The sequence below is a fragment of the Bubalus kerabau genome, chromosome 13 (assembly GCF_029407905.1).
Source record: "Bubalus kerabau isolate K-KA32 ecotype Philippines breed swamp buffalo chromosome 13, PCC_UOA_SB_1v2, whole genome shotgun sequence".
NCBI classification, from domain to species: Eukaryota; Metazoa; Chordata; class Mammalia; order Artiodactyla; family Bovidae; genus Bubalus; species Bubalus kerabau.
The window spans coordinates 65,474,598-65,501,590 of record NC_073636.1 but is presented as its reverse complement, the minus strand read 5'-3'; the positions used below and the strand labels follow the sequence as shown (position 1 = coordinate 65,501,590).

At 34.8% G+C, this 26,993-nt stretch overlaps 1 protein-coding gene across 6 annotated transcripts; it reads left to right on the top strand.

Moving 5' to 3' along the window:
• RBM39 (RNA binding motif protein 39) lies at positions 1 to 26,694 on the top strand. 6 transcript variants are annotated; one of them, XM_055544903.1, is made up of 19 exons: positions 1 to 382; positions 1,002 to 1,065; positions 1,292 to 1,364; positions 2,295 to 2,449; positions 2,817 to 2,866; positions 7,200 to 7,394; positions 9,914 to 9,979; positions 10,076 to 10,129; positions 12,242 to 12,359; positions 12,671 to 12,823; positions 14,937 to 15,074; positions 16,998 to 17,063; positions 17,970 to 18,174; positions 18,727 to 18,804; positions 22,451 to 22,501; positions 24,692 to 24,773; positions 25,220 to 25,325; positions 25,576 to 25,654; positions 25,739 to 26,694. In XM_055544903.1, the coding sequence occupies exons 4-19, from the start codon at positions 2,414 to 2,416 to the stop codon at positions 25,837 to 25,839; spliced, it is 1,578 nt and encodes a 525-aa protein (XP_055400878.1). In that variant the 5' UTR covers positions 1 to 382; positions 1,002 to 1,065; positions 1,292 to 1,364; positions 2,295 to 2,413; the 3' UTR covers positions 25,840 to 26,694. The 6 variants fall into 6 exon arrangements, with proteins under 6 accessions (XP_055400878.1, XP_055400880.1, XP_055400877.1 ...); XM_055544905.1 differs by lacking the exons at positions 1,292 to 1,364; positions 2,295 to 2,449 and having other exon boundaries at positions 241 to 382; positions 22,469 to 22,501; XM_055544902.1 differs by lacking the exons at positions 1,292 to 1,364; positions 2,295 to 2,449 and having other exon boundaries at positions 241 to 382.
• The last annotated feature ends 299 nt before the right edge of the window (positions 26,695 to 26,993 follow it).

Genomic DNA, 26,993 nt, shown 5'->3' with positions numbered 1-26,993 from the left:
CTCCGGACTGGAATTAGGAGGTGCTTCTCGCGAGAGCCCGTGCTGAGGGCTCTGTGAGGCCCCGTGTGTTTGTGTGTGTGTATGTGTGTTGGTGACTGTGAGTACGGGGAAGCTGCGGCCGCCATTTCAGAGAGCTTGCCGACACTGTCGCAGGGGTGGATCCTGAGCTGCCGAAGCCGCCGTCCTGAACTCCCGCGCGGGCTTCTCTAATCCCATTGTCTCTTTTAGATTCGCTTGGGCCTGTCCGCTCTCTGAGCCCGAAATTCGGGCTGGGTGGTACCGCGGCCTGGGCCTAGCGGCTTAACAGTAGCAACAGCGGCGGCAGCCACAGCCCCCCTCTTTCTGAATACGAGCACCGCAGGGACCCGGAAAGCCCGCACAGGTGAGGAGGCATCGCGGACCCGCGTATTTTCAGGGCTTTTTTGAGGTTTGGTTCTTTTCTGGGTTGAGGGGCACTCGTTAGGCGATTTTAAGCGACCGGGTTGGGGGTGGGTGGGGGGAGGTTTTCTAGAAATCGTCGTCTTTTCGACGACCGCGCCCTTTTCCGGTCGAATATTTTTCAGGGTTTTCTGGTGGCGTGGGCTCGAGAGAGGCTTCGGGCAGATGGCGACCTGTCCCTTCGAGGCCCGGGCCGACCGCGACCTCCCAACATGGCGCCAGCCGAACGCTGCCATGGCACACAACCCCTCCCAGCCGAGGGAGTTTCCCTTTGCCCCTAAAATGGCAGCGCGGGGTTTTGCGCGAAAGCGGCGCTTTGGCTCGAGATTCTCGGGTTCTGTTTTTTGAGGCGCTGTAGGCTTTTTAAAAATAGAGTACCTAATCTGTCTAGCGTGTTTGATGTTGGGGACATTTTAGATTAATTTCCAAGCCTACTAAAGTGGTCCCGCTTTAGTCATTCTGTGGGACCTCTCTGAGGTTTTGGAATATGTCCGGTAAAAAGGAAATTTAGCACAATTTAAAATTGTTTACTCACCGAATTTTCATTCTTGCTTTTTACCTAGTCGTTTAGAGAAAATGGCAGACGATATTGATATTGAAGCAATGCTTGAGGCTCCTTACAAGAAGGTGAGAAAAAACAAGTCGGTGAGGTTTATCTATTTCTTAATTTAGCATTATTCACGAAACTACTGCTGAAATGTAAACTAACCTCCCCGGAGCCCTCTTGATTTACCTTATCAGAGATGCATTACATGTAACTTACAAAAGTAAATATATGCTATTGATGTAATAATATTGTGCAGTAGTTTCACTTCAGCGTGATGAATAAATGCCCATCTATCTCTCTTTGTAGACTTGCCTAACGATATCTCACCTCTACTCCCATGAATTCACCTTTGATTCCAGTGTGAACTGTCAATCATAAGGTAGTAATTGAGTGACTTATCGCTGTACCGTGGTCCCCTAGGTAAAATGACTCAACTAAGAATTACCAGCTCCAGTTTGGTATAGCAAAAAGGTGAATGTAGTGGTTTGGGAAAACAGCAGGGGTCCAAGAATAACCAAGCATAACCAGTCTGTGGCAAGTAAATCTTTAAATAAGACAAGTCTTACAAGAAGAAATGGGTGAGATTTAAAATTTATCCTATACATAAGACTGGTGATAGTAAATATTAAAACAGGCAGGTGATGATCTGCTGCTCAGTTAAAAATTACTAAAATTCTTGGATCCCTGAACAGGAAAAATTTCTTAAAGCAAAAGAGGCAATATCACAACTTAGAGTCACTTGATGACTGTTTAACTGTTCTCCATATTGTTTTATTTTTAATTCGTCCCTGCCATAATATTTCACACTAAAAACTACAAAGGAGTTATTTTTGCTAATAACGTAGATCCATTTCAGTATCACAGTAAAAGTAAAGTGTCTTTTCATTCTTTCACCACCAGTTGGTGGTGAAAATAGCAGTATGCATGCGTTATCACTGATGTCACAAACTGTAAGCTTTGTAAGTTAGCACTTATACTCTATACTCCTATAGCTGATGTGATCAAACTTGAAAATAAACATTTCGCTAAACTTTTTAAAAATAATACATTTGTTTTGGAGTGTATAGCTCGACCATGTGGTACCAATTTGGATGAATTCTTTAAAGCTTTGAATAGTGTACTTAGTTTGTAATACTTAGACTCTTGAAGCTCTACTTTCTATTTTAATGTTAAGATTCTGTCTTAGTTTAACATGGATGTAATTCCATGTGAACAGGTATGGAAGTAGGACTGGTGGATTATTAATTGACTTTCTTGGGTTCTTGGGAGTCAACATTACTAAAGCAGTGTGAATCCCTGTTTGCTTCAGGGCGAGATGTGTGACAGAGGTGGCATCAAGCTCTTACAGTCCCAACCCTCCAACGGAAATGGGCGAAGATCTCAGGAATGGCATCGGTCACAGGAAATCGATAGTGGCTGGCTGCTAGCATGGCCACTTGGGGCTTAGGCAGAAATAGAGCCATGGTACTGATCAAAGGGGCCATAGCACATGGAATAAAACTCAAAACAGGACTTCATTCATGTTTTATAGAAATTCTATTTAACCACTTCAACACTGTAAATCTGGATAACTTAGTATCTAACTATATAAGAAAATTTAACATGTTAATATGCATTTTTATTTTTGTATCTTGATGACTTAATTTGTAAGCAACAAAGTGGTTAAACATACATCCATCTAAATTTTTTTATAGCCTTCCATGTTAAACTGTAAATAAGTAATTAGTTTTAAAATTGTTCTGTATTTTCTTATTCCTATTCCCTTTACCCTTTGACAACTTGAAATGTTACCACTTCGTCCTCATGATGTTCTTCTATCAACCCTGCTTAGGATGAGAACAAGTTGAGCAGTGCTAACGGCCATGAAGAACGTAGCAAAAAGTAAGTTTCAAGAAGGGACCTGGGTTGGGGGGGAGGTGCTGTTCATGATTGAGACTTTTAAGTTGTACCCCTGTGGTTAAAGCGTTCTCTCCTGAAGCTTTTCTTTGCCTGTTTTAGAAAAGTGGGTTCTTTGGGGAAGAGACTATTTGAGGATGTAAAACTATGGACTCTTTCCTTAGATTTCAGGAATTGGTGTCATTGGACACCTTCTCCTCCAAGTCCATCCATGACAATCTGGAGGAGTTCTTATATTCGAACTTGTCTAAAATTTGTTAACTTTGGCTTAATATTTATTACTTAATGTCATCAATAAAGCTATTATATCCACTGAAGATGGGTTAGAAAGAAGGTGATAACTGTGAGAAATGTATTTTGCCCTACATTACTGAAGGAGTCAGAACTATGAATTATTCATGCTCCTTGATGCTTTAAGATTCTTTTTGTAATAATGTTACAGCATACTTTAGTACTTCTTAATCTTAATGCTCTTACGTGGCTTTCATTGTCTTAAGCTTTTTAAACTCCGATCGAGTTAATAGAATGGAATTTCGGAAAATTATGCATGTTATTTGTGCAAATAACTAACCCTTAATAGGAACTCAGTGACAGATGAGTACAGAATACAGTGTGAAAGAAGTCTGAATAATAGTATAAACCAAATGCACTTTATAAGATTTGATCCTATTGAGTTTTCTTTAGCTCTAAAGTAAATGATGTTAGCATCATATGTTCTATATCATAAGCATTAAGATGTTTTATTAGCTTTTGTGATGTCATATTCAAATGTTTTGTTAAATTCATGACCTCGTAATACGTAACAAAAAATGATGGTAATGTGAGTCACTTACTTGATTCTTTTTGGCTCTTCTAAGAGCTCAAAGTGTTTCATAGTATACCACCTCAGTATCTCACAAGAAGTTTGTAAGGTAGGTTAATAAAATTTCATAAAATGGTTGAGATTGTCTAGACTGGATTGTTCAGGCTTTGCTGCACCAGTATTCTTACCCCTTAGAGTATTGTAGGAATTGATAAAAATGGTAAAATTTGTAGGATATTTCCTATATTTTTTCTGCATGGATGGGAGTCTGTTATCTCTCTTCACTAATCACATGTTATGGGTATTGAGTTGGGTTTAGTCTTGAATTGTTTGAGGCAGTCAGCCAACCAATCATTGCATGGTTTAGTGTCCTTTAATTTTATACTTTTTACCAAAGTATGTTTCCTAATTAACAGTTCTGATTTGCAATTCTGCAATTAAAAGGTAGGAAGGGGTATCTATATAAATTGAAATTATCCAGTCTCTAGATAACATGCCTAGTGGACCAATAAAGATCTCATCTATAATGAAGACATTGGTAGTGCACATGCTTTCTTTGTTGTACCATCTTTAGATGTCTTGCTACTAATACCATCTTTATCTGTTATCTTCCTGCAACTAAAGACTACCAAACTTTTACCAGAAAATTGAGCATCAAGCTCTCAATGGCTGGTGCTTAGTGGCTTTTATATAAAGTGTGAAGTCTTGCAAGACTAAATAGAAGAATGGACAATTTTCTTTAATTGGCCACAGGAGTCTTTGTTTAAGGAAAAAATATTTACAAAACTTCAACTGTCATCTGGTTTCTTTTTAAATGTACAAATAATTTCTGTCAGACTTCTCATCCTCAGTTGAAGCTGACGCCCTTGTTTTTCCTGAAGGGAATTAATCTTTTAAATTAATTTGAAAGTTATTTAGAAGAAAATTTTGTTTAGTTATAAATCATAAAACAATGTCCTGTGCATTAGTCTTTAGTGTGAATAAATTAAGTCTCTTAAGCAAAGGAAGGTGCCATGTTGCCAAATTTTTCATTCTGAAACTTCATTGTTCTTTAAAAGCTATTGGGTATTGGGATGTAGTTTTAAGGTAGTAAGAAAATGCACATTCTGAGAAATTGAGAGTTGACTGACTAGTAAATGTTTTCTTCTAAAAAACAGTATAATTCTCAGTACATACACGCAACTGATTTCAGGTAATAAGCTTAACACAAATTGTTTATCTTAGTCTTTCTGAAAAGCTATATCCCTGAACTTGGCAAGACCTCAAAGTATGCCTTTTTAAGTACCTGAGCTTGCCTTCGTAGGAGTATTATTAGTACAACCAGTTCTGCAAAGTCTCAACCAGCATCCATTCAGCTCTTTTGGAATTACTCAAAAAGGATTAAAAAAGAAAAAAATGACACAGTTGAAATATATTGGCTACTGTGGTGTGGATTATCTATAAATTTTGGAATAAATGACTTTTCTATTTTTTTTTCTTATTTTCCAGAGTACTTTGCATTTAATATTTAGATCTTCTTACATGGAAGAGGTCAAATCCAGTTATAGCAAAACACCTTTACAGCAGAGACCATATAACCAAAAAGTCCAAAGGCCCAGCCCAGTGGACCATTTACTTCAATGATGTTCAGTACAAAATTCCACTGCCACTAAAGACTTTGGAAAGTCCCTTTTAAGTTGTAACAGGATTTGACTATTAGTTTGGATTTTGATAACCCTTCTTTAGTTAACTTAATGTTCTTTGAAGCTTCATTATATTGTAGAGAAGTATTCTGCTTTCTTGCATCCTTAAATTTTTGTCTGGGCTTTCATAAAGAGGATTATATTTCTGAATGTCTTAGTATGTTGCTGTCTTTTTACCTGTCTGGGGTTGCCTTCAGATGTGCGTGGGGGCTCATTTATGAAAAGTCCTAGGAAGACCTTAAGTTGAAATTAGCTCTTCAATTTTTGAGTCCTTTTCCTTTGGCACAATAAATTTTCTGCCTAAAAAGAGGTAAATTGGAAGGTTGGCTGCCTCTCTGCAGTGGGCCATCTATGAGCAGAGCAAATCTTTGTCCTTTTTGTGAGGGATGGAGTGTTAACTTTGTCCCCTACTTGATAATATTTAGGATTTTTGATAGCTATCTCACAGAATTCTTTAGTCTAAGAGATAGTTTCAGGTTTTTAGGTAACAAAAATGGAATGTTATCTGTTGCCCTTCTGGGCATTGCTTTGATAACGTCTATAAAAGTAATGAGTGTAGCCTAATTTTCTGTCATGTGCTACCTAGCATATACATTTCTGACAGTCAGGTGGATTATCTTGAAATTTTAGACAAAGTTTCTGCCTCCTTGGAAAGCTCTACATCTCCTTGTGATTGGAGTGTGGGTTTCAAGATTCCAGAAGGTGGGTGTCTTCATTTTCTATTTTCAATGCACTCTAAGATGACCTGCTTTACAGGTTCTCTGAGGCAGACTTCAGTTGCTCGTTGTGCTAAGCTTGCTTTGCTAAGGACTAAACAGTTAAATTTCCAAATGATGTAGTTGTCACAGTGTTTAATCTTTTTGCCACTACAAAATGACGTTTAAGTGGATAAGTTTAATTTGAAATGTCTTTCAATTTATATTGAAATATCTGAAGGCACCTCTAAAATTTAGGTGATGACAGAGGTATGAAATAGATGGGTGGTATGCTGTGAGGAATACAGAAATGAACAGGAAAAGATAATACTGAGACTTTTCTACCTTTCAGAGTTTGAAAATTTATAATATAAAGATTTATAAAGGTGTTGATTCTTGTTGATTGTATCCCACAGGCTTGTATAAACTGGCATAAAAATGGCATGCTCCAGTATCTGGTGTACTCACTGTAACTTTAAAAAGAAATTATTTGAAATGGTCACATTAAAGTCTAGGAGTGTCAGAGTGCATTTTACTGTGTTAGTTTGTCATTTATCATTATATGGAACAATTTTGCCCATGAACTCCAAAACAGTGATGCTTGTATGGCCCTTTGAAAGTATAAAATACTCATATGTGCAAATTGAGTCAAAATAGGCTTTACTTAAGAGAAATTAGTGGGTTAATGACAATTTTTATATATGATCCAGCACTAATACTTGATGTAAGAGTATTCTGTTGTTAACTTTGATTTCATATTTTGTGGATTACAGTAATACTTGGTTGGCCAGTTACATGATCGGACTTTCTGTTTAAAAGTTCAGATTTGGATTTATACCTACCAGCAAGTCCTCTCCTTGTTAAAGCTATAGCTGACTCTCAAGAAATATCATTACAGTATCTTTCTGTCTCTCAAATGATTCATTATCAGCTGACTGCTGATTTTCAGTAGTAGAAGGCAAAGGTGGGGTGGTGTTTACCTTACCTTGGAATTATTTTTCCATAAGTGATTATTATGTATCATTGCATGATAGGAAAAATAGCAAAATAATTTTACAAAGATGTTTCTGACCATAAAGGGAAGTATATTTTGGCAGATTCTTAAATCAGCAAGATGATGGTGACTTTTTTCTTCTCAGGAGGAAAAAAAGCAAGAGCAGAAGTCGTAGTCATGAACGAAAAAGAAGCAAAAGTAAGGAACGGAAGCGAAGTAGAGATAGAGAAAGGAAAAAGAGCAAAAGCCGTGAAAGGAAGCGAAGTAGAAGCAAAGAAAGGAGACGGAGCCGATCAAGAAGTCGAGATCGCAGATTCAGAGGCCGCTACAGAAGTCCTTAGTATGTAACTATAATTATGATGATTCTGGTTTGAGAGATTTATCTCGGTATCCAGATAGCAATGTAACCAGAGTGATTTGAATTGTGGAATTTTATTTTTCACTATTATATAAGGATTTGGGCATCAAAAAAATCCAGTAGAAAAATAGTGTGTGGATAGATAAATACTGGTTTTACTAGGCATACAGAACATTTTCTGTTTCTGCCATCTAAAAGTATTTTAACTGTGTGCCATTCCAAACTAGACTAAAGCACTAAAGTGCTTTTAAAAGAAGATTTGATATTATAGTGCCAAATATGTGAAAGCTTGAAGTCTGTGAGCTATTAACAGTATTCTTTACTGAACATAAATTATTTAAAAATTTAAAACTCAGTTGGATACAAATTATAAATATATATAATTAGTCACATACATAATTAGTTAGCAATCTTGTCTGGCTGTTTTCAGCTGAAACGACAAACTAATTGTGAATTTTGTGTATGCTTTTTTTTTATTAGTAGGGGGGAGCTCATCACATATCTTAAAGGTATTTTAATAGCAAGAATGCAGTAAAAGTGCTCTTGAAGGTTAAATCACTGTGGAAATTTGGATATGGTTATTTGAACCAGTTGGAAATGTTTCATTATAGTTATTTTTTAAAAAGCTAAACTGTACTAATGACTTTGGAAAGAGCCTTACAACTCTTAAGCAGGGATTGAATCTTAACAGTCCCTAGTGCTTTATAATGTTCTTTCTTATTAATAAATATATTGTTGTAAGCACTGGACTATATTAAAATTAAGTTTTAACTGAATTTGATTGAATTTAAAGAGAGTCCTCGATCAGAGCCTTGGCTTTTTCACTTGGTTAAAAAGGATTCTTAAGCTTTAGTTTTCTCATCTTTTAAGAAGGAGGCGTAACTACTCATACAAGCTTTGAATGAGAAGAAGTTGTAAATTAAAGCACCCACAATACTTAGTGCTATTGATGAAATGTTTTGGTATTACTTGAAGCAGATAAAGTTAGTAACACTTAGACTTCTGATTCTGGTTCTTCAATGAAAAGGATTCCACTCCTTGATCTTCAAGGTCCTCTTAGCTGATTATTTTACAAACTTTGTAACAGTTTAAAAAGGACCACAGTGTTGTTTTAAGTGCTCTTTTGGAAAATACTTTGCTTTTTGTCCAGTTTATCGAAATGTACTTCATTCTTTTTTACCAGAATGAACTTAATATTGGGGAAGATTAATAATTCTGAATACTGTTATTTCTCATCAGTGATGGATACTTAAAAGTCAGCCTGTGATTCTGGTCTGACTTAAAATTGACTTGGTTCTTATGTTTGGTTTCAGGTGATTTTTAACTACCAAGGCAGTAATTGGAACTTTTATAATTAAAGGGGAAAGAAAGAAAATAGCTTATTGACTTACTTAACCAGTAAATGTATATTCTTAATTGTCACTTTTAGTGTGATTTGCAAAGGACCTGTTTAATACAATTTTATTTGGGACTTCTTGGGTGTAATAGGTACATGTAGAGTCCATGATAACAAATCTCAGTGTGAATTGAGGACCACCATATATTTTCATTTTGCTACCCATCTGGTAAAGGATAGCAGGATGAGCACTAAGAGACATCTGACCTGACCTTTCAAGTTAGTTTGGTCTTTAAAAATAAAAGGGCCATAAAATACTGGGCCTTTTTAAAGTGTTTCAAATTACAGAGTAAAGCTTTGAAAACACACTTTTAATATAATCAAGTCCTGAAAAGAAATTTTCCTGAGGGGTTGATGAACTTCCCTCACATCTTCAGTACTGACTGTTTTGTCACTAAGAACTGAAGTCTATGACATGCTTAAATATGCTTATATGCAGTTTTGGAGACTTAACTGTTAAGTGAAAAAATTGGAATTGAATGCAAAGTATTAGTCCCCTGTTTTTTAAAAGAAGCTTCTCAAGGGAATTCCCTGACAGTCCAGTAGTTAGGACTGTGCAATTTTTCTGCCTATGGCCTGGGTTCAATCCCTGGACAGGGAACTATGATCTCACAAACCATGCAGCACGGCCAAAAAAAGTTAACTCAAAACATGAATATTGTATATATGTATGTATATATAAACATGTATATTCCTGAGGAAGGATCTGTAGAGATGCACACCAAGTTGTTAATTATTATTCCTGGTGTGAGGGAAGTTCAGGATAATTTTCACTACATGTGCTTCCCCCAACCCCCAAACCTCAGGAATGTACTCATAAATATGTAATCAGAGAAAACTAGACTGAAAATTTAAGCATTTTCAGAATATTAAAAATTTTGAGGCTGTAACCTTTGGTCTTGGCACCTCTCAGTGGTCCAGGATGGACAACTGTAAGAACAGTTTGCCTGGGATAGAGTTGAAAAGAAAGTCTTTTATTTCCTCTTCATAATTGAGGTGGAAAACAAACAGCCTAAACAATGTTAAACTTGCTGGAGAGCGCATGAACGCGATCTTAGCAAGACCCTAACCCTGTAACTAGTGTAATTTTGTGTTTCCTTTTTAGCTCCGGACCAAAATTTAACAGTGCCATCCGAGGAAAGATTGGGTTGCCTCATAGCATCAAATTAAGGTTTTTAAACATACTTCTGAATTGTTTAAATTGTTTTTCAAGGAACTAATGTGGTGTACTTGCTTGGGTAACTTTTGAAATTTTTTAACTTTGCAGCAGACGACGTTCTCGAAGCAAAAGTCCATTCAGAAAAGACAAGAGCCCTGTGAGGTAATTGTCTCCATTTCTTTTCTTTTGCATTTTTAGCTTTTGTAAAGTTTTTAAAATTTATGCTACTGTAAAATTTAATGACATTTGCTAACTTGGATCATATTAAATCTTTATTTGGTTTGCAGTCCTAGTGTTATTAATGTGAATTGCAAAGTTTTCAGTAACTTGTATCTAAGAAGAATGAGCAAAAATGATCACTTTAATTGTAGATATTTCATGTGCTTTTATTGCTCTTTATAGTAACTAAAAATTTTTTAATGGTAGCTATTGGAAACTTCAGACTTGATTTACCTTTGGAAATAATGAGTTTTTGAAATAACTTCCTGTAGGAAAATAATGAAAATAGTCATGAGTTTTATCATTTGGCTCCCTTTACATGAGAGAAGTGTTTAATCTCCAAACTCTTAACTTAACTGAATTGACTTGTGCTTTTTTACTGTTTTTGACTTTCTGTGAGGTATTTTTCTCGACTGACCTAATGCAATCTACAATTTTGGTTCAAGGAACATTCTGTTGCATGATAGCATTGTTTTTTACTTCTGGTTTCCCTTAAAGGGTGTCTTTTAACTAAGTATCTTGTTATTTGCCATATAATGATTTTAAAGGGTTTCTGTAACAAATACTGAGTTTTTACTCTTTTAATACTTAGTTTTCTCTTGTGAGAAGACTCATTTTTAGTTCTCATTCTTTGGATCTAGTCTGCTTTGTATCTCTGTTTTATCATAATAGGTTTAAAATAACTACAGATTTGTCAAGGGATGTACCTGAGGTTTGTAGGTGGAGTGTTTCAAAAATACTTCCTGAGAATGTCAGAACATGGTTAAGAAAGAGCATATTTATGTTTATATTTTTAAGGATTAAAATCTTAATCATAGTGAAATTTTATAATAGTTTTAGTAGTGGACATTGTTATTTTTCTTTTGACTTTCATGATGTTAAATTTCATCTACTATGTTCTTTTCTCACTTATTGGGCATTTAAGTTTGCTCAGTGAATTTAGAAGTGTAAACATTTGTAAACATGAGTAAATTAAATCCCACTGTTACTTGTCTCCATACCTCCTGCTTTTTACTTTTGATTTGCTCATTGTTAGTGTCTATGCTATAAGAAGTATCAAGTGTTTTTTTTCAGTTACTGAATTTGTAGTCTTAGTAGGACCAATCTAATCTAGTAAACAGCTACCTCACTATTCTTTCTGATTATCTGAGTTGGTGAAATAAAATTCTTAAGAGTCAAAATCAGTTCAGTTCAGCCACTCAGCTGTGTTCGACTCTTTGCGACCCCATGGACTGCAGCACACCAGGCTTCCCTGTCCATCAACAACTCTGGAGCTTGCTCGAACTCATGTCCATCGAGTCTGTGATGCCATCCAACCATCTCATCCTCTGTCATCCCCTTCTACCACCTTCAGTCTTTCCCAGAATCAGGGTCGTTTCCACTGAGTCAGTTCTTTGCATCAGGTGGCCAAAGTGTTAGAGCTTCAGCGTCAGTTCATCTAATGAGTATTCAGGACTGATTTCCGTTAGGATTGAATCTTTGATCTTGCAGTCCAAGGGACTTTGAAGAATCTTCTCCAACACCACAGTTCAAAAGCATCAATTCTTAAGCGCTCAGCTTTCTTTATTGTTCAGCTCATATAGAGTCCAAGTAGTTTTCATCATTTGGGGTTTACTTTCAAGGTATTGTTTGTGATTATGAAACTTAGTTTTATTTTATGATTTCTTTTTGGGGAAACATTCTTTCTGCTAGTTTGGACCAGTTCAACATTTGTGTCTAGTCGGGTTATTAATTGTGAATGTCAAACTCTTGGGCTTCTGATTGGCTGTTTATTATGCTGGAGAGAATAACATTTGTAAGATTGAAAGACCAATGGACTTTGGTTCTGATAATGTAAGATAATATCAGAAGAAACTTTAGAAACTCACTATGTTGAAGGCATTTGGGTCACATTGAATTATTTTATGAGCATTTTATACATATCGTAGTGAAAATGGGCTTGGGGGTAGTGACAGACTGGTTTCAGGAAAGTTTATTCTGTTTACTAAAAATAGGTATTAAATGTTACTTTGAAAGAAGTTATAAAGTTAATTCTATACTCTTTATTCCTGTTAGGGAGCCTATTGATAATCTCACTCCTGAGGAAAGAGATGCAAGGACTGTTTTCTGCATGCAGCTGGCAGCAAGAATTCGGCCAAGGGATTTGGAAGAGTTTTTCTCTACAGTTGGGAAGGTAATCTAAGCTTATCTATGGAGCTAATTTAAGTAGAAGTTGAAAGCCACAGTTTAATAATTGTCAGTGTGACAGATGAAATGAGAAAAAAATCTAAACCAAATGTGTTTGGTGGAATTTAGTTAGGGAATTTATTTTTATTTTTGGAAATTGATTATTTTGATAAATGAATTGAGCCTACGAATTTGCCTCTTTTTAATTGCTTGCTTCATAATATTGTTTATGTGCCTCTTGTCTTTTGAAATGATTATACTTAATTGTGAATGGTTGCATAAACAGAACCCTGTGTTAAGTGTGTGTTTTCTTTTTAGGTTCGTGATGTGAGGATGATTTCTGACAGAAATTCAAGACGTTCCAAAGGAATTGCTTATGTGGAGTTTGTTGATGTTAGCTCAGTGCCTCTAGCAATAGGATTAACTGGTCAGCGGGTTTTAGGAGTGCCGATCATAGTACAAGCATCACAGGTAACTTCCTATTTAAGAATTTGAGCATTGATAGTGCTAGAAACCTGCTGTTGCTTAGTGTTGTAGTGCCTTGAGCCTTATAAAATCACCTCTTACTACCTTGAATTAGATGTTCTCAGGACAGCTTTTAAAAACCAAAAAAAAGCTGATTCCTTTGATATATTTGTATTCTCAAAATTCTCTTTTTCTGTCTTAATATAAGTTGTAAATATTTATTTCATGCTGAAGAATTGAACTTGTTTTAGAATTTTATTGATTTGTGATGACTTACTTGGGGATAGAAGCATCTAAGCACATGTTTTCCCCTTTCTTTCTAATGGAATGTTTTTCACATTTTTAATATATTTTCACAATTTTTATGAAATTCTAAAATTTGAAAGTAAGATGTTTCAGACTAATTTTGAAAATGTCTTTTAAGATCATCCAAATTATAATGTAATTTCTCTTTGCTGATTCTTCACAATAATTGAGTGTTGCCTTTGGAAAAAGGAAATTAGGGTTAATACTTTAGTTCATTTAGATATGGAAAAATTGGAATACATTGCTGCTGCTGCTAAGTCACTTCAGTTGTGTCCGACTCTGTGCGACCCTATAGACAGCCCATCAGGCTCCTCTGTCCCTGGGATTCTCCAGGCAAGAACACTGGAGTGGGTTGCCATTTCCTTCTCCAATGCATGAAAGTGAAAAGTGAAAGTGAAGTCGCTCAGTTGTGTCCGACTCTTAGCGACCCCATGGACTGCATCCTACCAGGCTCCTCCGTCCATGGGATTTTCCAGGCAAGAGTACTGGAGTGGGGTGCCATTGCCTTCTCCACTACTGAGTATCTAATATGGAAATACTTTTAGGATTTATCATCAGTACCTATTTATACTAAGAAACAAGTTAGTTTCTGTGACTACCAGATAACTTAGCTTTTTAAAATGGAGAATATAGATCTTAAAGATCTTTTTTTGGTCTCATTGCATGGTTTGTGGAATCTATGTTCCCCAGCCAGGGATTGAATCTGGGCCATGGCAGTGAAAACACCCAAATCCTAACTACTGTACTGCCAGGGAATTCCCAAGGATTTTAAAAATATTTTCTGAGCAATATGAGAGAACAGTATAGTTATGCTCATTCCTTTTCAGACCCCAGAAATAAGTACTTCACATAACTTTTGAAAAATTGGGTTGCTCATCAAAAGCTTTTAATACTTTATAGTTAGGCACAGGATTTAACCAAATCTGAAGTGAAATTGCAGTTTTTACTGTTAAACTCAAAATTTGGTCAAATTACTACCATCTATCTAATGTTTTAGGAGTATGTAACATTGTTGAGTACTATTTGATTATATGTAGACAGTAGGGGCCCAGGGTTCCCTGGTGGCTCAGATGGTAAATAATTGTTAAGGAGCAGGCTGTGGGTATCATTGTTCATTTCATGTGACGGAGGACAAACCTTATAATAGTGTGTACTTTGTCCTGGCGAAGGGCTGAGAAGAATCAAATTTATAAATGAGATTTTTAATTCATTAATTTTAACCTCCTGTGGTGCCCCAGTTTGTTAAAGGAGTTTGTGTTAGAATGTAAATTGAGAACTGTTTAGTTTGAGAAGGACTTGATAGGAGAAAAATGACTGCTAAACTGAATGGTTTACTTAGTTTGATTTATATTGCAGAAGTTCTATAAGATGGATAGCCAGTTGGTATACTGTATATTGAGTAACAGTGATCTTGAGAACACATTTTAGTGAATTGAGTATATTTAGTTCCAGGAAGTAATCTTAAATTTCTACATTTACTACATCTGATACCAGGATGCTGCTTTATCAGTTTTGTATATGCTCTTAAATCTAAAATTTTTTTTTTACTGGAAAATACAGTAAAATCTAAAATTTTAATTTAAAAATTTGGCTTTGGAACCATTTTAGGTGTACCATTCAGTCAGTGTCAGTACTGACAAGCATATGAGGTGGAATCATACAATATTTGTCCTTTTATGTATGAAGTAACACTTAGCATAATTTGATATCAGTTGTAATTAAGCAAATCTAAGATGTGAGTGGGATTTACTATGTTCAAAACGGTACTTACTCATTGTAAATTGATATGCATTTTGTCTTATCTAACTTGTAGGCAGAAAAAAACAGAGCTGCAGCAATGGCAAACAATCTACAAAAGGGAAGTGCTGGACCTATGAGGCTTTATGTGGGCTCGTTACATTTTAACATAACTGAAGATATGCTTCGAGGGATTTTTGAGCCATTTGGAAGGGTAAGTCTCAAGTTTTTAAATGGATCCTAAATAGGTTCTTGAAACAAATGTAGCTGCATAATTTATCTGCTTTGTGATGTTTCTAAGACACTAATGTTAAGATGGGAGGGAGTGGTTCTATTAGAATTTTTTAAAAGTCAACCTGAATGATAAAATGTACTGTACATTGGAGCAAGAGGTTCTCCCCCCCCCCGGTTTATTTTGGGATACTTTTCTTACTGAAAGTTTAGGAGTGTGTAATATAATTTTAGCATAGCACTATATAAGCTTCAGCTGTACAATGCAATAGTTTGACTTACATCATGAAATTAGTACTGTAATAGGTGCAGTGAACATCTTACCATCTCATCCAGATACAATATTAAAGAAATAGATAACAAAATTTTTTCTCTTGTGATGAGAAGTCTAAGCTTTACTCTACTTACTCTAAGCTTTACTCTTGGAGCCTTAGTTTATGACATATAGCTGTGTAAATATGTGTAAATAAAAATATAGCTGTGTAAGTTCTAGACATTGCATTTCTAGAACTTAAAACTGGAAGTTTGTACCTTATGACTACTTCAATCTAAATCTTCTCCACTCACACCTCTGTTAGCCACAAATGTAATGTTATTTTTCCATGAGTTTGTTTTTGAAGTACAATTAAACTGCAACACTATTTTCCCGGTACACAGCGTAGACTTTTTTGATATTTCTATATATTTATCAAAATAATCACCAGGATAAGTGTAGTTCTCCTCATTTTAGAAGAATGTTTAGAATAAATGTTATCAGTAGGCTGTGGTGTGGTGGTGGTGGAGGATTAGTGGCTAAGTTGTGTCTGACTTTTTGTGACCCCATAGACTGTAGCCCACCAGGCTCCTCTCTGTGCGTGGCATTTCCCAGACAAAAGTACTGGAGTGGGTTGCCATTTCTTTCTCCAAGGGATCCTCCCAACCCAGGAATTGAACCCACCTCTCTTATTTGGCAGGCGGATTCTTTATCACTGAACTACCTGGCTGCTCTGGATTAAACTTTTTGTGTGGCCATGAATAAAAATCTCAGTTCCTGTTGTACTTTATCCGCTACTTAATCTTTATTGCTTTTGGATATATAGTTCATTGTTTTCTTTTGCTATCCCACTCAACTCCTTTGTTAAATTGTTTTGGGAAAAAATAGAGAAAGTGTTAGTCACTTAATTGTGTCTGACTCCCTGCGACTCCATGGACTGTAGCCTGCCAGGCTGCTCTGGCCATGGGATTCTCCAGGCAAGAATACTGGAGTGGGTAGCCATTCCCTTCTCTGGGAGATCTTCCTGACCCAGGTGGAGCCCTGGTCTCCTGCATTGCAGGCCCGTTTTTTGCCACCTGAGACCAGGTAAGGCCTAAATTGGGAAACCCTAAATTATTTTAAGTGTTAATAATGAGAACATTTGGCTGTTGATTTTTAAGTTTTCATGCTTCCTCTGTGTGGCTCGCTTTGTTTCAATATTGTGATGTAACTACAATTCCTTCCTTTGTAATAACACAGTTCCCTCATTTAAGGTGAATAGTCACTATGTGGCAGATGCACAGAGTTGTACAAACTATCAACCACATCCAGTTGTTATTTTTAATTATTCCAACATTTGTGGCAGTCCATTATGTCTGGCATAATTGCATATTAATGTTTGGTATATTTTAGCATAATGTGAAGGAAACATGTTGATTTGGTTTTTTAACATATTCTCCAAAGAATTTCAGATTGTGTTTTTTCCTGGGAAAGATTAAGGTTGTTCCCCTGCTTAGTATGTTCCCAGGCCTCTAGAAAGAAGATATTCTGGGCATGAGGGATTTTTATGTTTTTGATTTCTTTCAGGGGGAGACATTTTAAAATTGTACTTCAAGAAATTTTTTGCTCCTCCTTTTCACTTGCATAAACAATAATTGTGGTTTTCATTTTTAGATTGAAAGTATCCAGCTCATGATGGATAGTGAAACAGGTCGATCCAAGGGATATGGATTTATTACGGTAAGCAGTTAACCATGATTAACATAATGACTTGAACTTTTTTTTTTATCTGAGTAGCAAAGTGTAAAACTTGATTAGTTATTCATAGTGGGGAAGGGATAAAGTTACTATTTTCAAGTGGTTTAAATTAGTTTGCTGTTAGTGGCCAATTTTTAGTAGTTGAAAATATCTTCTCAAATGCAGAACTTCCAAGTACTTTGCTATCGTCTTGTTTATGGACAGTTTGTTTAGCCAACTCCTCATGTAATTGAAGGCAATCACTTCTTCAGTGTGACTTGTGTGACCCAAGATGTTAGTTGCATTAAAGTCTTTTGGAATTCATTTTTACTTTTTATTATAGACATAATATGGTTTGACATACCATGACCAGAATTTCCTTAAGTAGCTGACCATTAGAAACCCTGTCCTTGATAGGGTATGAAGTGGCAGCTGGAATAATTGTGAATGGAGGTGTCCTTTTAAAAGTAAACTTGTACTTTTAGTTAGTTCATTTAGTTTGTGCATTTGCATTCTAATTACATGATAGCAATTTTTCAAATTATCATTTATCCCTGGAAAGTACTGGAAACACATTTTTAGTTTAAAATATAAATACTTGTCACCATTGCCACCTTTATAGACAAAATTTTAAAAATAGATCCCAGATTTTATCAAGAAATTACAATTGGATCTTATATCCAAATTCAAGTAAAATTTAAACCTGTTCTGTACAACAGATAGCGATCTGTTGCATTGATTGCTTTAGTTTACATTTAGGTTACATTGATTACATTATGTGACAAGCCTGAGCTTGTTACTCTTATCATCCTTCCAGATGTAATTATTGAATATACTAGCATTAATAAGTTGAGGTTTCTTTGCCTTGCATATAAGTAATTACCTTTTATCCCCCTCTCAATTGTATAGTTTTCTGATTCAGAATGTGCCAAGAAAGCTTTGGAACAACTTAATGGATTTGAGCTAGCAGGAAGGCCCATGAAAGTTGGTCATGTTACTGAACGTACTGATGCTTCCAGTGCTAGCTCCTTTTTGGACAGTGATGAACTGGAAAGGACTGGAATTGACTTGGGAACAACTGGTCGTCTCCAGTTAATGGCAAGACTTGCAGAGGGTAAGTTTATCCTACTGTTGTGAATATAGTAACGAGAAACATAACTGTGCAAACAACTGGAAAAGCATGCAAACAAATGGAACATGATTTTTTCTTATTTTGAGGTTGACTGTTTTCGTTGAGCAGCACACGTGGTTTCATAGGCAAAATCCTTTGCCTTTAAGTTCTAAAGTTCTAAGAATCTACTTTATGATGGTGCTTTTTGAATGCCACAACACATATTACAGGATTCCTTTTGTTTTTATAATAATTGATATCCTTCTACTTTAGTTGCAGCGTTTACTCTATGTCCTGCTTGTACAGTTGGCCTTCTGTATCTGTAGGTTCAGTATCCTTGAGTATGGAGGGCAAACTGTACCACAACTCTTTAAATATGGGATTTCAGCATTTGTGAAGTTTGACAACCATCGGGATCCTGGAAACATTCTTATCCACCTGGCTACCAAAGGGCCACTGTAATTTTTAAAAATTGACTTTGGTATTAAGCAATCAGAAAACTAGGATTTTCCCACTCTTAACAAAGCAGGGACATTAAGACCTATTCTTTTACAGGTACAGGTTTGCAGATCCCGCCAGCAGCACAGCAAGCTTTGCAAATGAGTGGCTCTTTGGCATTTGGTGCTGTGGCAGGTAGGAATTGAATCTTTTCTATTTGAAATCATTGTTTTTTTCACCTAATTCGAAAATTTTCCAAATTTTTGCATTTAAAAGGACTTACTGAGAATTCAATTCATCAAGTACTTTTTTAACTTACAAATTTCAAGAGTAATATAAGGAAACGGTGATATAGGACAGACTTAGCTACTGATCATAATAAAACGTCAGGGTATTATTGAACCCTGCATACCAGTTTGTTTTTAGTAGAAAGTGATGTAAATTGTTAAATCTTTAAATGTATCACTTTTGTTGAAAACCAGAAAGCTCCTATTGTTTCAAAGGAAAAGTGTTTTATAATGTTTGAGATTAGAAAGTTTTATTTTAAAGGCCTTTAAATGAAGCTTTATTTTAAATAATTGAGTGCAGAAAAAACTGCTTTTCTAATTAGAACATAACTACAATTGACCCTTGAACAACACAGGTTTGAACTGCAAGGGTTATTTAGACATGTGCCTTTATTTTCAATAGTAAATACTACTGCACCATATAATTTATGGTGGTTAAATCCGTGATTTTGGAGGGACCAAGGATATGGAGAGCCAAATAAAAGTTACATATGTATTTTAAGTTACTCACATGGTTGGTGTCTATAATTCCTTAAATTTGAAGGCCAACTGTATTTTGAGATTTTGACTTACAGAATGAAGTTCCTGGGGAGGTGAGGGGAAGGAAGAGGGAGTTGATAGTTCGTTACAATTATGTAACAATGGGCTTAGTTTATGAACACTTTGTTTTTTCTCTCTTTTGTGGCTCAGTTTCTTGAAATTAACCTGAATCTATTAGCTAAGATAACATTAAATTTTAATGTTAGAAGACTTGCTTGCAGAATATATGAGAGTAAACCATTGTATTGGACTTCAGATGACAAACACTAATCTAAGAAAGTATGGTCATTTTCAGTTATACATTGGTCCTATGATCTTATCTAGCTATAAAGTGAGACTCTGTCAATATGTAAAATATATAGGATCGTAGTACCACATCTGAATATAGGGAAAGTTCCATGTCGTTGCTTCATGATTTCCGTTTCAATTGAAAACCCATTAATTAAAGGAGACAAGATTATTTCTGCCTCTATATTATTATTTATTGTGGGCGCTTCTGTGTTTTCCTTTTTTTAGTTGAGTATTTGAGAGCTTGTTTTTAGCGTCTCATGGTTCCTTTCAAACTGACTTAAATTTTGAAATCCGATAGGTAAAGTTCTTTATAAACAACCATGCTAGTGTATCCACATAAGAAATATTGCAACTATTAAGCATTTCTCTAATTAAGAGTCATTTGGTGACTCCAGGTTTTCCTGTATTGTTTTGGTTTGACTTTTTGAACAAGTATTAGTCATTTCATTTCTTTATAGTGAACACGTAGTTATTGAATGCCACCTAGTGTGATTGAAGATACTAAATAAACCCATCACTGCAGAAATACAGTGATCTGGTTTTCAGTTACTGTTTTCTGAAAACGTGTGTCCTCCTATTGCTTCCTATTGTTAGGTCATTCTTTAAATAATTTAGAAAAATGCTTGATGATTTACCATAGTCTTGGTTTTTCGATAGAGGCTGATACCTTTAGGGATTTAATACAAAGACACACAGTTCATTTTTAAACAATCTTACCTTATATCCTGGGTGCTATATCAAGTATATTGATTTGGTTTGTTAACAGTATCTTTGCCTAATTATAGATTTTCTGTGTTGTGGACATTGTTACTTCCCTCAGTTCTTCTGGTGAATGAAGAATGATTACACTTGCCTGGGCACATTTATTGTGTAGTTTACATTAAGGCTGATAATGCTAAACATCCATATGGGTTGCTTAAAAAATAGCCACGTAGTTACCTATTTGTTATATTCCCACTTTTTCACCCCACTTTTTATTATTTATTGATGTGCTGTACTTACTTAGTTGCTCAGTCATGTCCAACTCTTTGTGACCCCATGGACTGTATATAGCCTGCCAGGCTTCTCTGTCCATGAGATTTTCCAGGCAAGAATTCTGGAGTGGGTTGCCATGCCCTCCTCCAGGGGATCGTCCCAATCTGGGGATTGAACCCAGGTCTCCCGGCTGAGTCACTAGGGAAGCCCATTGTTCATTGATAGATGAGTCTATTTTCTTAGAACTACTTCCAATAAATTGCTATTCTGAATTAGTAATCACATATTTGCATAACCGGGTATATTTCTCCTATCATTAAAATCGTACACATTCGGTATTAAATCGCTGAATGTTAATGTATTTGAGGGCCTTGGCCTCCTAAGTTCTTTAAAGCTGTTTTTTGAAACCAAGATTGGCCCATCCCTATATCAACGTGTCTTTTGTTCTGAAAGTATAATAGCTATTTTCTAAAATAAGTTCTTATCTTTATGAAACCCATGCTTTGTTTCCTAACTGGTTACAAATGACCTGAAGAATCATTTTTGAAATTTTGATTTATATACACTTAATATAGCATGGATTTCTGATGCTTATACATTTTTTCCCATTTTAGGAAAAAAAACAAATTGTGTTAAAATTTAAAGTTTATTCCTATGGTCATATCTTCAAGTTCCTTCAGTATACACCAGTTACATTTCTTCAACTCCCTGAGATGCCAATTTTGAGCACCTAGGACCCAGGTATTCTTACATCCCTGTATGACTTGGGCTGCTGATCCCTTTTCATTTTTGCCCATGTTTTATGATTTTCTATACTAATCAAGAAACCCAGATAGTAATAAAGTATGCAACTGAATCACATGTTATTGAAAATTAGGTAACGGAATCCAATTTCTTTGTTGTATTATTTTAAACTTAAAAAGATAGCTTTAGATACTATGACATTCTGTTTACTATTCATATTTCTGTTTTCATTTGAAATTAAGAAAGCTGCAGCTTTCTCTTGCCTTCTCATGTAGAAGTTTAATGATTATATATGAGAAAACTATATTAGAAATCACTATTATGTTCATTTTTAATAGAGACTAGATGCTTAAATTTTTCTAGTAATACATAGATTATAGTAAATCTAACTAGATTTCATTCATGCCTCATTAAATTTTCAAAATAGGCTAGGAAACCAGACCTAACAAACCTATCACCTTCTGGGCTGGACATGACAATTTAAAACTTAAAGGACTTAACAAATAGTATATACATACGGTTAGAGTAGTGTCACTACTTATTGACAGTGTTTGACATTTACTGTTGCAGTATCTATTCTTTTACTAGTAACTTTTAAATGTAAAATGCTTACCGACACTGATAGAATAATAAAAAGTTGAATAACCCAAGTACTTGGAATTGAATTCTCAAGATCAGGGTTTTCATGCATTTTCTGACCGGTGTGCTTCCCTTTCCCCATTTCCCATTATTCCCAAATGAATAGTAGTATAGTGGAATCCATTGAGATGTGAAAGAGTTATAGGACTAGGAAGAGAAAGGCATAAGTAAGTTTCCTAGGATAGGAGGAAAAGAAAAAGGCCCCAAAGCCTTGTCAATGAGGAATGGGGAAGGAGGTTTGGCTGCCAGGTTTTACTATAAGTTCGTTTTGATAAACCCTGCTACCATAGTCCTCTTTTATTAATGCTCTCCTGACATTTACCCTGTTAGTTGAGGCTCTTCATTGTTCCTGCACTGAGCTGTAGAATTCTCTTTTGTTATAGATTTGCAAACAAGACTTTCCCAACAGACTGAAGGTGAGTTGAGTTTTTTATTTGTTTTTTTTGTTTGTTTGTTTTTGAAGTGGATATATAAATGTAGTATAAGACATAGTTGTGTGTATACATATATCATTATTATTGTAGTTTGTCTTTTTGGCCCAATTTTGTCAGAATGACATATGGTGTCATTAACCGTAAGCTATCTGGTAATTCATACAAAGAAGGCCTAATATGCATCATTAGAGTTACATGGATAAAGATGGTAAATGTCTGTGCCTTTTTTTTTTTTTTTTTTTTTTTTTTTGCTGTAACTTAAGAGTTTTTTTCAGCTTTGTATGCTTATCTTTGTGGTCTGATTATAAGTTTTATATAGATATCAGACAATGAAACTTGTCATTTAAGTAGACAGGGAGTCTGAATTTAAGGTCAGGAATAACTTCAGTGATTTGCATTAACAAATCACTGACAGGATGCAACTTCCTGTTGACTCCCAATTTTGAATGTAATCTTTAGAATTATCTAGTATCATTTTAACGAATGAGAGTTTTAATTTTGTTGCATCATTTGTTGTTACTCCATTACTATAAACAGTACCAAGCAATGAGAAGATTATCCAGAACTAAGTTGCATGCAGATTTCAGAGTTTGAAACAGTTTATAAATAACCTGTTTTTTTCTTGGTCTTTATTATCAAGTAAATTCTGCCATTTTATAGAGCATTCTGTTACAGTAATTTGGAATCTTACAGGATATACTTTAAAGTCTTCTGAATAAATCTGTATTATAAAGGTCTATCCTTATTACTCGACAGTCAGGAACTGAATGTGTATCTTTACTTTTTTGGCAAATGAGACAATTGTATTCAATCTTTTTTTTTCCTAACAGATTTTTGAAAGTAGAATTGGTGGATTTTCCTTAGCTATATATTTCTATGCTGAATTTGTTGTGTTCTGCATTCATCTAGGCTGAGCTGGAATATTTGCATCATACATTTTCTACTATTTTTCAGTATTGATAGTCTATAATGACCTTGTAGTATTTTTTCCAAGCATACTACTTTGTTTTATGATAAGGTACACCGTGGGCTTCATTTTTTTTTTTTTTTTTTTTGTAATACAGGCACACTTGCATCTTTACATTTCTCCAGTAGAATTTGATGTTAGTTATTTGAGTATTTTTATTTTCATAGTTTTACGAAAGACAAATATTTATCAAAATAAAGAAGTGAAAAGCAGTTGTTATTCTACCAGAAATTTTTATGATGTATTCATGCACAGCCCTAATTTTTATTGAATGGAATATTTCTGATACTTCTCAGGTTATTGTTCAAGTACCATAATTTCTAATGTACTGTTTTATCCGTAGCTTTTTTTATTGTTGTTATGTATTGGAATGAAATTTGATCAAATATTATGATTACGGTGAGTTCTGTATCAGTTACTGGTAATGTTTTTTAAGTCACGTAAAAGCAATGGATCAAATGTCTTGGAAAATGCTGTCACTTCAAAATTAAAACCAATATTGGTTTAAATTTACTCCTAAATATTAGTATCAGTATTGTTTTTTTTTTTTTTTTTAATTTTCAACAGTGACTATTAGAGATACATGTTACTCTTTTTAGTGTTTCAAGACTGTGAGACTTTGTTGTGGTAGGTTTTATAGTCCCAGGATATTAAATCTTTAATAATCTTTAAATGCTTGGATGATTTTTATGTATATTATTTTTTAAATGTCATCCTTTCTTATAATGGTTGTATATTTATAAGAAAATATGTGACTATATATTCATGGGCAGATAACCTAACAAAATTTTTATTTAGATTTAGTCAGGATTTTAAAGATTGTGTTTTCATCACCCCCGGAGTATAAACTCTTAACAGTCAGTACTGTTTCCTTGAACTGTATTGATATTTGTCTAACTGAATTAATATTTGCTACACTTGAGGTTTAATTTCCCTTATAAAGATAAAATTCCCAATTTATTCAAGATCAGTTATCTGAAATACTAAGTTGCCTCTGCTTTCTGGCAACATTTTAAAATAGAATGTTGGTATATATGTTGATACTTGATAGCATTATCAAATATGGGGAATTAGTAAATGAACTGATGGCCTTATTTTCACTTGGGTCCAGTGGTTATATTTGGTTTTGTTTTATTCATAGGGATATACTCTGATGCATTTTCCATGAAACTAATTTCTGTTTTTTGGGTGTTTTTTTTTTTTAGCTTCAGCATTAGCTGCAGCTGCCTCTGTTCAACCTCTGGCAACACAGTGTTTCCAACTCTCTAACATGTTTAATCCTCAAACGTAAGTAATTTACTTTGGTCGAGTTCAAAGGGTCTTAAATTATCTGTAACTTGTCTAAGTTAATACTTAGGGCCTTTCAACATATTTCATAGTTCAAGTATTGCTACAGTTCTGGTCATTTTACTGCCGTTATTTTTATGCACTTTACTAATTATTTCCCTTGAATGTGTCAGTAAGGTTGGAATTCAGTTGAAAACTTTGCATTTTGTTTTCCATTTATACCTAGTAGTATTTCTGTGAAGTTTGTATCAGTATTTAATTTGTATTAACAGGGTAGTGTTCCTAATCCTGTGAAATGATGATAAGCTTGGTATAAGTATCTTTTGAAATATGTCAGTTAACCATTTTAAAGGGCCCATGATTTTTAAAATAGATTAGAATATATATTGTATCATTTCATCAGTTTGAGTTGTTCTAATGGACTTAATATTAATACTTTGTTACAGAGAAGAAGAAGTTGGATGGGATACAGAGATTAAAGACGATGTGATTGAAGAATGTAATAAACATGGAGGAGTTATTCATATTTATGTTGACAAAAATTCAGCTCAGGTATTTTAACTGTTACCTTCTTGTGTCTAATTTTCAAACATACTTGGGTTGTGGTTTTTCCTTAAAGAAGATAGTTACATGGCTAGTTTTGTGGATAATAAACTATTTTCAGTAAATTTCTAGGTACATATTAGCTAGTGGGGCAATTATATGGATATAGAGCGGTTTTTGTACAGTCAATTTGAATAATCCTGTTGGTATCCATGTTGTATATATCACAGCACGTTAAATATTTTTTGTTGTATTTTAGGGCAATGTGTATGTGAAGTGCCCATCAATTGCTGCAGCCATTGCTGCTGTCAATGCATTGCATGGCAGGTGGTTTGCGGGTGAGTTTGACCTTTTTCTGAGTGATTTTTTTTTTTGACGGTCTAAGTGAAGATGCTAATCATTATATCTATTTCTTTCAACAGGTAAAATGATAACAGCAGCATATGTACCTCTTCCAACTTATCACAACCTCTTCCCTGATTCTATGACAGCAACACAACTACTGGTTCCAAGTAGACGATGAAGGAAAATATAGTCCTTTATGTACATAGCTTTTTTTCTTTCTTGAGAATTCATCTTGAGTTATCTTTTATTTAGATAAAAAATAAAGAGGCAAGGGTCTACTGTCATTTGTATACAATTCCTGTTACCTTGGAAAAATAAAAATGTTAACAGGAATGCAGTGTGCTCATTCTCCCTAACTAGCAAATCCCACTGTATACAAAGCTGTTCTCTTGTTCTGCCTTTTAAATGTACATGTAGAAAATTACATTAAGGATCTATAGGAATAGTTGTAGGGGAACAAATGTGCTTAACATAAAAAGGCAGACAGGGATGTAATATTTTTAATGTTTCAGAAGCCTAACTTTTTACACAGCAGTTACATTTCACTAATGTTGATATTTGGTTAATGGTTTAGCAGAGGTTTCTGGAATACCTAGTTTATGGAAATTCAAGACAGCTAAACGGGCTGTTTAACATGTCATCTTGCATTCTGATCAATTGGCAAGAAAAGGTTTCAAAAATACATTTCTGGATGGTATCTTTTCAATTAATGTATCTGTAAAAGTTTCTTTGTAAATATTATGTGTTCTGGTGTGTCTTAAGATTCCAAACAAAATGATCCCTGCATTTCCTCAAGATGTTTAGTGACAGTCTGGTAAGCAAAGCAGTCTGAGAAAGAAATAGGAAATGCAGAAATAGGTTTTGTCTGGTTGCATATAATCTTTGCTCTTTTTAAGCTCTGTGAGCTCTGAAATATATTTTTGGGTTACTTCAGTGTGTTTGACAAGACAGCTTGATATTTCTATCAAACAAATGACTTTCATATTGCAACAATCTTTGTAAGAACCACTCAAATAAAATTCTCTTAAAAAGGCCACAAGAAATCTTCATTTTTGAGACGTTTTAAAGTCATAGAAACTTGGAAATTACAATAGACTAATTTTAGTTTCTCTGACTTTTTTAGTTGATTCTTCAGAACTTAAGTGAAACTGTTGTCCTCCAGTTGTCCCTCTACATTCCTCTGTATTAGTTTTAATACACTTGTTATTTAGGATAGTGTATAAAAATTGAGGGATTTATGATACAAAGAAAACCCAAACAGGTTTGCTCAGGCCTCAAATGTGGGCATTAAGTTTCTCCTGTGTTGTCTGGGCATTTGGGGCCAGGCGGGCT

Coding starts and splice junctions, on each gene's coding strand:
- RBM39 (XM_055544902.1), top strand. CDS start 1,015: ATGGCAGACGATATTGATATTGAAGCAATGCTTGAGGCTCCTTACAAG. Junction 1,066..2,816: donor TTGAGGCTCCTTACAAGAAG/GTGAGAAAAAAC, acceptor AACCCTGCTTAG/GATGAGAACAAGTTGAGCAG. Junction 9,980..10,075: donor CCTCATAGCATCAAATTAAG/GTTTTTAAACAT, acceptor TTAACTTTGCAG/CAGACGACGTTCTCGAAGCA.